Raw genomic sequence first — 10,535 nt, 5'->3', positions numbered from 1 at the left:
TATATATATATATATATATATATATATATATACATACTCTATAAAAGTAAATTATTAATGGTATTAAAATTAGCCATCAAAATTGTGATGTGTTTAACCAAACATATTCTAATATTAGCCACTTTATTATTTTCCCTCTAAATATTTGGACTGAAATTTAACTGGAGATATTGGTTAAGTCAATATTAGCTATTTTCATTCATAAAGTTTAGAGGAGGTAATGGTAAAGCAATTGTTTTTATTTGCACCACAAGTAGCATTTACTTACAGCAGTTAGGCAATGAGCAGTGAGACATGTTGGAAATCAAACCCTAGAGGGCTAAAAGTTTCAGGCTCTTCCACCATGTCTTGCTAACCATGTCTTGCTACAAGCTAATATGTTTACATAGCATTTATTATGAATTAATACGTCAACTTAGTGAAACATTAAGAGCTATAAGATTTGTGATTGAGAAATTTTCTTTACTGAAGAATTTGAGTTAAGTGAAGTTTGCTAGCAACCTTCATATGCTACTAACGCGATAAAAATGCTTCTATGATTAATTGGATGCGATATCCAACTGGGGACATTGAGTCTAATAATTTACTAAGGGTAGTGTTATGAGTGAGTGAATATGTAACCTTGACAGAAGTTATAAAGAAGGGGTCGACAAACTTTTTCCTGTGAGGGCCACATAACTTTTCCCTTCTCTGGTGGGGGGCCGGAGTCAGTTTGTAACAGAAAAAGTGTGACGATTGCAGGAGTGCCTAAATGTAAAAATGTATTGTTTTCCAGAAAGCACAATCAAATAACCCTCTCTGGGTTCTTCACAGAAAAAACCCCAGGAAATACCACTATTTATTAAATAAATATTGTATTTTCCGGACTATAAGCCGCAACCCCAAAGTTTAAAAAAATAAAACAGTAAACATTCAGTAAACATTCACATATAAACCGCAGATATCTCTGACGCTCCAGGTTTTCCACAACGATGCAGCAGCAGTAGAGGGGGGCGGATACCCAAAATTTGAGTCATAACAGGTCAATTGAATATCACATTTATTATGGTTGAAAAAGAAAAGTTCTTAAGTTTAGATTTAACTGAACTGATTACAGTAGTTTCCGAACGGTAACTAACAGTAAAAGTGCTGATCCTTCGTGTTGCTACCAGCATGTGCTAAATGAAAATGGGCGCTTTCTTCTTCTTCTTCTTCTTCAGATTTCTATGGCAGCTTGCATCCATTATTGTTGCACTACTGCCATCTAATGGATCCTAATATTTATGCCTCAAATTCTCATAATAATCCCAGTATTATTTAAAAAAAAAAATTTAACTGATCAACAACATTCTCAAATTTTAATTCCCTATTAAAACCTAATTCCGTTTTAATGGGCGCTTTTTTCTTTTATTTCCAATTTTGACTTCCAATGATTCACTTCCTGCTAAAGAGCCCCCTGGTGGTTGAAGAAAAATACACAGATAAGTCACATGATTCAAAGCTTAGGAAAAAAGTAGCGTCTTACAGTCCGGAAAATACGGTATATGAAAAAAAATGTAAATGCTCTCTGGTATTGTTCAGGGGCCCGGATTAAATGTGGAGGCGGGCCGGATTCGGCCCGCGGGCCGTAGTTTAGGGACCACTGTTATAGAGTGTCAAAAGACTTGTGGTTGAGGTAGTGTGTTTTTACAAGAGTTTAACTTGGTATCTACCTTCAGCTAGGTTAGCTACATCATCACACTGAGGCAGTTATTGCCATTGAGCAGCACATTATATCTGTTCTCAGAGGAAAGGATTACATGCCACATTTTAAGTTTGTTCCAATTTCAGTAGTATCCTATGCTTTAATTAAATAGATGTATATATTTTTACCATTATACTGCATATTGAAAAAACATGTAATCTGTGACATTAATGTTTTTATACCTATTTTCCCATATCTTGATTATTTTCTATAACACATCTTATTTATTAATTTTTTTTTAATAAATATATATGAGCATATAAATCTGAAGTTTGGAGGACTAGCTTGCATGGAGTACAGTCTGCTCACAAAGGTCTCATTGATTTTCATCTCGACTAAAAGGCCAACAGCCTCACAGTCTGTTCATCTGGCATGCAGACTCCTAATTAGTTCCCTAACCTGCTGCTTGTTGGAGAGCATCGGTTGAAACCGCCGCCGAGGCTGAAGCTTTGGCCGACTAGAATCACACAAAAGACAAAGAATCTAAATGAGATTGAACCTGGATTAAACCAGAGCAGTGAAGCTCTGTGGAAACAGAAGAAGTGGAATTAGCTTCTGATAATCTGGTGCATGCGTTTATATAATCCTGACATGCAAAACACAGTGAGACCGTGTGAAGGGGCTAATGTTGCATGAACTTTATTTTCCCGTATCAGACATTATGTTTTCAACCAGCTGATGTAGATTTTTCTAACAAAATCAAAAGAAGTCAAATTTCCACCTCGAGCTTCTTTGGATATTTTGCTTTTTATCATAGCAATTAATGTGATTTTTGACAATGTTTTTAGTCTAACCTTAGTTTTTTCTTTTATAAGTTTACTTTATTGACTTTTTAAACCTCAACTCTGTAGGAATAAAACCGGTTTAAAACATTCCATTGGTTCTGGTCTCTGTTCTTTTGGATCAGCCACTTTTTGCTCCCTGTTGGTAACACAAACTCTAACCATGTAGCCTTCAGCCTTCAGTACCTTTGGACTTTGATTTGACCTCAAACTTCAGTTTGGATCTGTAAGATAAATTGTAGACAAAAATGTCAAGAAGGAGGTGAAAGTTTTTGTTTTGTTTTCTGATTAGTTTGCAGTAACCGTAGATGAAATGTCTCTGCAGCAACTTACTTCTCTAATAGCTTAATGAACTAACAGATCAAAATTATAATAGTCATTTTCTACAGCCAAAAAGGCAAAGTAAAAAAAAATAGACCTTTGAAATGTGCTAAACTCAGTGGCCTTTCTTCTTGTTACCTTCATGTAGAAAGGTGTCCCTCTTGGCTCTGTAATAAGACCAACACTTTTTAAAATTTGTATTTCTGTGTGAGTCAGTCTGCCACTTCTATCACTATCCCTGTCAACTTTGTCTTGCTATAATTTTTTTTTATTTTAACTGATGAAAACTTTTACTTTAAGCTTCTTTATGAACATTTATTTTTTATCTCAAACTGCAGCTGCTCTTTTTGTATGCCCTGTTCTCATTTCACACAAAGAACCAACTTCTATCGCATAAAATATAATGACTGGAGTAAGTGCTTTTCAAGTTGTGGTACTTTGCAGATGGATGAATTTTGGTCATAGGAGATAAAAGATTTATAGATTTTCTTCCTAACATTCGCTGTTATCCAGTTTATCGTTGCTTTAGTTGTGTTGCAGCCACATGTTTCTATCCTCCACCTCTGCAAATCAAATTTCACTCTCATTTCCATTGGTTGCTAAAATTCCTCTCCTCCCTCTCAAACAAACTCACACACTTTCTCTCTCTCTCCCCCAATAAATACTGAGCATCTCTCAGTTTAATCCGCATCCAACGAGGTTATCCGGAAGGAAACAAATCAAAGCCGTTTGATGGGTCTATAAGCCCAACCAAAGGATCGTTTTATATTAACAGCAGACTGAAGTAAGTAGGATCCTTGTTTTTGTTTTAAATTTTTTTTTTCCTTTTTAGGATTTTCTTTTAATTTACAGTCAGACAGGGTAGATAATTGAGGAGGCGTGTTTGAGGGGAGGTGGGGGGAACTTTTCTCCCCTTTTCCAACCAAAGGAGCATTCAGGCAATGAATTTCAGGAGAGAGCAGGATTCATAGGATTCACAAGGATTTAGTCATTATGAGAGGAAAGCAGGCCATGCAGTCAGTTTACAAATTGCTGGCTATTCAGTTCTTAGCTAATTCCATATGCTGTATTTAAGTAGTGAAGGCTAGTAATTGTCAGCTAAAAAAAAAAAAAGTAAAATATATATATATATAAAAATAAAATTATATATTTCTAAAAAAAATTTATAATTTTATTTTATACAAAAATTATACATTTTAGGTATAATTTTATTGTACCTAAAATGTTCAATAATTAGAGAAATTTCCTAAAATTTAGAAATTTTAGAACATTTTCCCCCAAAAAATCCCAAAAATATTTTAGATAATTTTTTTCTCCTAAAAAATAAAAGTCTTTATTTATTTTAGAAAATTGAAAACAGGACGTATTTTATTTTTAATTATTCTTAAATTATTCTTAATAATTATAGCACTTGTTTTCTTTTTAAAATATATTTTTGATTCCAGTTAAAAAAAAATTAAAAATTAAAAAAAATTAATAATAATCCTGTTTTCTGTTTTTTTTTTTTTTTTTGGTTGTTTGTTTTGTTTTGTTTTTTAGAGGGGGGGGGGTCGGGGTGTGTGCGGGTCGTCTGCCAGTCAGCTGCTCCTATAAACACAATGCCACTCTTTGTTTTATTTTCATGACGCTGAAAATTGCCGAGGCCCGTACGCGGAGCCGCGGCTGCATGGCGTCCCGTAATCAGGCCAGCGCGTGCCGTCCGGATTATCGCGTTAATTTCTCTCAGAAAGAAGGAGAAGAGGGATGGAGAGGGGGGTTAAATAAAAAAAAAAAGAGAGAGAGAAAAAAGATTTGAGCCAATAATAATTATTAGCCTACAACGGGGCGGGAGGGGTGTTTATTATTGTGGAGGAACTGAGGAGGAGAAAAGTGACAGATTGAGTTTGGGATGAACAGGAGCGGCCGTTATTGGCTTCGGAAGAAACGACGAGTGCGACTAATGCTAATAATAGTATTAATAGAGAAGTGCATATTTTAATGCCAGGCAGGTCCCTGTCGGCAGATGCTAAAAAAAACAAGAAGATGTTTCAACTGATAAAAAAAGTCAGGGCTTGATATTTTATTGATGCACTGCAAAAAAAAAAAAGCTACATTGTGTGCATTCTAATTAACACACAAGCCATACAGTACTAAGCATTAGCTATTTGACCTGTAACAGAGAACTGCAAGATTTAGCTTAGTAAAACTATGACACAGCTTTAGCTAATAGCAACAATGCTAATGTTCGTTCAAACTTGCTAGCTGAGCTTCTTATAGCTGTTAGTCGTTAACATTTAATGTTTTTTGTGTTTATTTTATTTACATTGTTTTCACTCTTTATATAATTTCTTTTTATCACAAATTGTCACAAACCAAGTCTTACTTTTTACTTATTTTTAACAAAAAGTAAGACTTTTTAGTTTTGCTAATTAAAATAGTTTTAATTAGCAAAACTATTTTTATAGGTGTTTTTTTTTCTGTTACACTTTCTACTCAGAAAGAAATAATTAAAATCATCCAAAAATAAAATGCATGCAAATTGCTTCAATAGTGCCGCTGGTTAAATGCTAGTAGTTTGTTTGCATATGAGGAAATTTTGCTTATAGTTACAAAGTTAATTTGTCACAATGGAACTACTTTATCTCCATGTTCGTTAGCGAAAATGCAAGCAGACGGTTACACAGATTTATATCAATTGTTCTAACAGTTTGTTTTAACAGTGTACTCAACAGTGAAATGTTACAATTAGAACATGCTGCCCTATTAAAGGTTTTAAAGTCCTTCAAAAACAGCTTCGGATTGATTAATTTATGCTCGTTAACAGAGATTCAGCTTTGAAAAAAAAACCTTTCCTCTTAATCAGACAAAAATGTGGTATTTTTCATTTGTTTTATTGCTTTTGAGTTATATTTTATTTGTTCCGTCTCGATCTTCAATTGGTGCCATGAAATCATTTTAAAATGTAGCTATTGTTCCTGGTATACTCGAAGATAAATAGTGATCAATCTCCTCGTTTGTTTAGATTAACCGCTCCTCTCTAATCAACACTTCTCCAAAGTGTCACCTCTTAAATCTAATTACCGGGAGCAATACATTAGAAAGAGGAGGACGAGGAGGAGGGGGAGGATGCGGATGCATCAGAATGAGTAAATCTTTATGTTTCATACTTTTCCCTAAAGTTTCCAGTTGAAATCTTTAAGCACTTTTCCTTAAGGAAACAAACAAAATCACCAAAATCGATGCAGAGCTGTGATTAAATGCGCGCTCAGTTTGCAGCCTCATTGTTTGTTCCCTTAAAGTCTTTTGTTATCAGCGTTACTTATCGGTCAACACTGCGCTTTGTTTCTGCAAATCAGCTGCTTCGTCCCCAACCTGTGGGTGTATATGCTAATTGAGTGCTCAGTTGGGGCCCAACGAGAGTGCGCATTTTAACTACAATGTTTTTTTTTTTTGTTGTTGCTTTTTTTTTGGTGGCTCAAGGAAAGAAGGAACGGGTGGAAGCGATTTTTTTTTTTTTTTAGGCGGGGTTATTGAAGCTGTTGGAGGGAGGGGCGGCGACGTTGATGGCGTAAACGTCTGTCAGCCAGACAGAGCATCTTCAGTCCAGTGGGATCAGCTGGGGGTCTCCATTCTGCTTTAAGAGCCCCGCGAGTTTGAGGACGCCCACTTTGTGTGTGTGTGTGTGTGTGTGTGCGTGTGCGTAAAGGCTACGCGTAAAACCCGGCCGACAGCCACTACTGTTAATATTTTTATGCTTTCCTTCAGATTCATCTGGACCATTTCAGAATTCGGAGACGCCAGTGGGGGGAACGCTATTATTAATATTATTATTTGCGCCATTTTCTTTACTACTTTTTGTGATCGGGGTTGCCGGAGGCAAACATGATGTCCTATTTGAAACAACCGCCGTACACGGTGAACGGATTGAGCTTATCTACCTCAGGAGTGGACTTACTGCATCCTTCAGTGGGATACCAAGGTAACAGAGTGATTTCTTTAAAAGTAACGACTTTTATTTCGATTTTCTTCATTTGCTCCTCCAATCTGAAGGATTTTCGATGGTGTTACTCCAGATATGGTGGTTTTAAATTGCAACAGCGACATCCTTCTGTTGTCGTGTCGTTATTAGGGACCCCTCGCAAGCAGAGGAGGGAGCGGACCACCTTTACCCGGGCCCAGCTCGACGTGCTGGAGAACCTGTTCGCCAAGACCCGCTACCCTGACATCTTCATGAGGGAAGAGGTGGCTTTAAAGATCAACCTCCCTGAATCCAGAGTGCAAGTGAGTCCTAAAATTACACGATTCTGTCCTAAAAATGCACATAATATTTGAAACGCAATTAAATTCGTTGAATCTGTCTGGAATTTTCTGATTTTCTTGAACGCCACCAAGACGTGTTTTAGTCTTTTATCGTAACGAAATCCAAAGATTTTAAAACACCACTTTTTGCAGGTTAAATTACGTTAACTATATTTTCTGTTGTACTAATTTCGTAGTTTAGGATCTATTCTAATTTAAATATGTTTGTTTTTTTTTTTTTTTTAGGTCTGGTTTAAAAACAGACGAGCCAAGCATCGCCAGCAGGCCCAGCAGACTCAGGCGGGCGTGCAGAACAAGTCTGTCAGCAGGCCGGTGAAAAAGAAAGGCTCCCCGGTGAGAGAGGCCAGCTCTGAGAGCGGAGCCAGCGGCCAGTTCACGCCGCCCTCCAGCACCTCCATGCCGGCTGTGAGCAGCAGCAACAGCAGCAGCAGCACCAGCAACAGCAGCAGCAGCGCGGCGCCTGTCTCCATCTGGAGCCCGGCATCCATCTCCCCGCTCTCCGACCCGCTGTCCACCACACCTTCCTCCTCCTCTTCCTCCTGCATGCAGCGGTCTTACCCGATGACCTACACCCAGGCGACGGGCTATAACCAGGGCTACACGGGTTCCTCGTCCTACTTCACCGGGATGGACTGCGGCTCCTATCTGTCGCCCATGCACCACCAGCTGTCCGCCGCGGGCTCCACCATGAGCCCCATGGGCGGCAGCGGGGTGTCCAGCCACCTGAGTCCGGCGTCCTCGCTCTCCTCGTCGGCGTACGGAGCGACGGGGCTCGGTTTCACCGGTGCGGCGGACTGTCTGGACTATAAGGACCAAACTGCCTCATCGTGGAAGCTAAATTTCAATTCGGACTGTCTGGATTATAAAGACCAAGCAGCTTGGAAGTTTCAAGTGTTGTGAGAGAAGAAAATGGAAGAAATTGGGAACTTTTATGAACCCATGCAGAGCCGGTCTAAGACTGAATGCGGTCCTGAGCGGAAATTGGCACCACCAGCAACCACACCACCACTTATATTAACTTATTGGGCTTTTTTTAAAATTCCCACTTACACAGTTTGCTAACATAACAGTTAGATTGATCACATCACACAATTACGATATAATATTTCATATGTATTTAAAAATAAAGGGATACCGACAAGTAAAACTGTGGAGAAATCACTGGCCAAATTTAAAAGTTGGTTCATTCTCGATTAACAGACATCTTTGGATCTATGTTCTGTGCAGAAAAAGTCAGGTACTGCTGGGGGTGGCATGCTGGGGGGTCCTAAGCAGCGGTGTCTCGCTCTTGCCTTGACCCGGCTTTGCATTCATGCAAAAATAAAGTTTCTTTCTTTTTTTTTTTTCTTCCCTCCACAAGAATTCAGGCCCTAACTTCTACCTCGGGTCGAGCAGCGCAGGACTGTCTCACACTTGTTGGACTAACTTATTGACCATCGAGACTCAACTTTGATCAGGGGCACGGAACAAATCTGCTGACCAGAAAAGAAGAAGGGAGAAAAGGATCAAGAGAGACTAACTTGGAGGAGTTTGAAGGATTGGTCAGGTCTTTTTCCTGCTAAGCTCCTTAAAGACTCTCCTTTTTCTTTTTCTTGTTGGCACGCTGAATGGGCGCCCCTTTGATCAAAGCGATGTGCATGAGTGTCTGTGTTGTAGGGAGCGCGCGTGCGTGTGCGTGTGTGTGTGTGAGAGAGAGAGAGAGAGAGAGAGAGAGAGAGAGAGAGAGAGAGAGAGAGAGAGCGAGAGAGAGAGAGAGTGAGTTCTGACGCGAACTTGGATGCACTACTTAATTTATGGAAGAAGAAAAAAATATACGAATATTTGACAATCAGTCCGTTCGCGCGTGAGCCGAAATGTCTTTTATGTGTTTTAAAATGTTCATTTCTTCCCTTGTAAAATTTCTTTTTACCCGACTTGTGATTTTTTTGTTGTTGTTCTTTTTTTGTATAACCTGTATGCAATTCTGCCTTGCGTAAAATGCGCAGGAAAAGCAAGCTGTGAATTTCACATTTTTATTTCCATGCTCCCAGTGTTAACTAAAAGAAGGATTTTATTAGCTTTCATGATAAATCAGGAATAACAACAGTGTACATCTTGCATTTGAAGGTCCATTCAAAACTGTAAAGAGCGACAAAACCCACTATGAAACAATAAAGACCTTTTGACTCAGATTTGATGTTTCTGTTCGTTTACTGCAGCTCAAAATGTCAGAAAATTAGTTACTATGGCTCAATTTACATTTTTCACGCAAATCCTCTTGGCGCACATTAAATCCTTATCATTTAGAGTTTGGTTTAAGGAATTTTCGAACCCTTAACTTTTTGTGGCAGCATCCACTGAGTGGGGAGGAAAGTGTGACCGATCAAAGGGTCACGTTAATCCTCACTCACGCAGGAGGTCAATCTGATATTCCCAGTTAATACGGAAAAATGACAAACACACGTTGGCCATGCTTTTGGAACAGTTCGCGCGCAAAATCACGCGGCAAAAGCGCAAGGAACATATCGAATCGTCTTCAATGGGAAAGATAACAAAAAAAAAGCAATATAATTGTATGAATTAACTTAATATTAATATCTAACTCAGACGAAAGTACAAACTGCAGTTGTCAGGACGCGTTTTTGTAGCTTTTGAAGAGCATGTGGCCCAAGCAGCTTCACCGAGCAGAACGTCATATTACTTTAATTAGGACTGAACGGGAAACGTGACCGAGTCCTCTCGGATCTGAGCCGTGACTTTTTTTTATTTTTATTTTATTTTTTTGCTGCCGTTGAAGGGCTTTGCATTGTCCCGATCTGACCGCCAATTAGCAACAATTGACCCAATTATACCGCGGAACCCCAACAGCCTTTGAAATGAACTGAAGCTACAAGAACAACAGCTCAACACATTAATTTATCATCTTCTAATTTATCATCTTCAAATTAATAATAACAATAAACAACAGGCAAAACAATTCATGTAGCAATAGTAATAGCATAAATAATAATAACAACATAACAGAAAGAAAAAAAATAAAATAAAAGTAGAAAAAGAAATGCGAAAAAATGGCTCCACTAATATCCGCAGATCACTTGGTGATTATACTTAAGCCTTCAACGGGTTTTCTAATAAATGTTAATAAAGAGCAGTAAGTCAGATTTCCTGCCGCATTTGGAGCGGGAGGCCCTCCCAGGTTTCCTTTTATTAACGCACAAGCGGCCCAAAGAGGACATATGGGCCACGCAGGCAGACGCGCTTTATTAATCCTCTCATCGCATTTAAGGATGTTAAACACTAATAATGAAAAAAATATATAGGGAGTCAGAGATAGAGAGAGGAAGAGAGAGACCCTCTTTTCGGCCGATTAGACCGCTTTTTTTTGTGTGGCCCCGAGGCGAGGCTTTCCCCAAGCGGCATCACTTCAGCTA

The 10,535-nt window shown here is 38.6% G+C and overlaps 2 protein-coding genes across 2 annotated transcripts in view; one reads left to right on the top strand and one right to left on the bottom strand.

Moving 5' to 3' along the window:
- Positions 1-2,582: 2,582 nt before the first annotated feature.
- Positions 2,583-10,535, bottom strand: part of LOC103457902 (E3 ubiquitin-protein ligase pellino homolog 2) — a 36,000-nt gene continuing 28,047 nt past the window's right edge. Inside the window, exon 9 of the transcript XR_001776110.1 lies at positions 2,583-2,710. The gene's annotated coding sequence lies outside the window, so the exon portion shown is untranslated. The remainder of the gene's footprint in view (positions 2,711-10,535) is intronic.
- LOC103457903 (homeobox protein OTX2-like) lies at positions 3,503-9,296 on the top strand. Its single transcript, XM_008398378.2, has 4 exons — positions 3,503-3,610; positions 6,571-6,784; positions 6,935-7,086; positions 7,351-9,296. Exons 2-4 carry the CDS (start codon positions 6,688-6,690, stop codon positions 8,023-8,025), a joined length of 924 nt encoding a protein of 307 aa, XP_008396600.1. The 5' UTR covers positions 3,503-3,610; positions 6,571-6,687; the 3' UTR covers positions 8,026-9,296.

Source organism: Poecilia reticulata, linkage group LG21, assembly GCF_000633615.1.
Source record: "Poecilia reticulata strain Guanapo linkage group LG21, Guppy_female_1.0+MT, whole genome shotgun sequence".
NCBI classification, from domain to species: Eukaryota; Metazoa; Chordata; class Actinopteri; order Cyprinodontiformes; family Poeciliidae; genus Poecilia; species Poecilia reticulata.
This window is presented reverse-complemented; position numbering and strand designations above follow the sequence as displayed.

Excerpts from the sequence above, each read along its gene's own strand:
- LOC103457903 (XM_008398378.2), top strand. The coding sequence starts at position 6,688 with ATGATGTCCTATTTGAAACAACCGCCGTACACGGTGAACGGATTGAGC. Across the intron at positions 6,785-6,934 it reads TCCTTCAGTGGGATACCAAG|GGACCCCTCGCAAGCAGAGG; the intron begins GTAACAGAGTGA and ends TGTCGTTATTAG. Across the intron at positions 7,087-7,350 it reads TCCCTGAATCCAGAGTGCAA|GTCTGGTTTAAAAACAGACG; the intron begins GTGAGTCCTAAA and ends TTTTTTTTTTAG.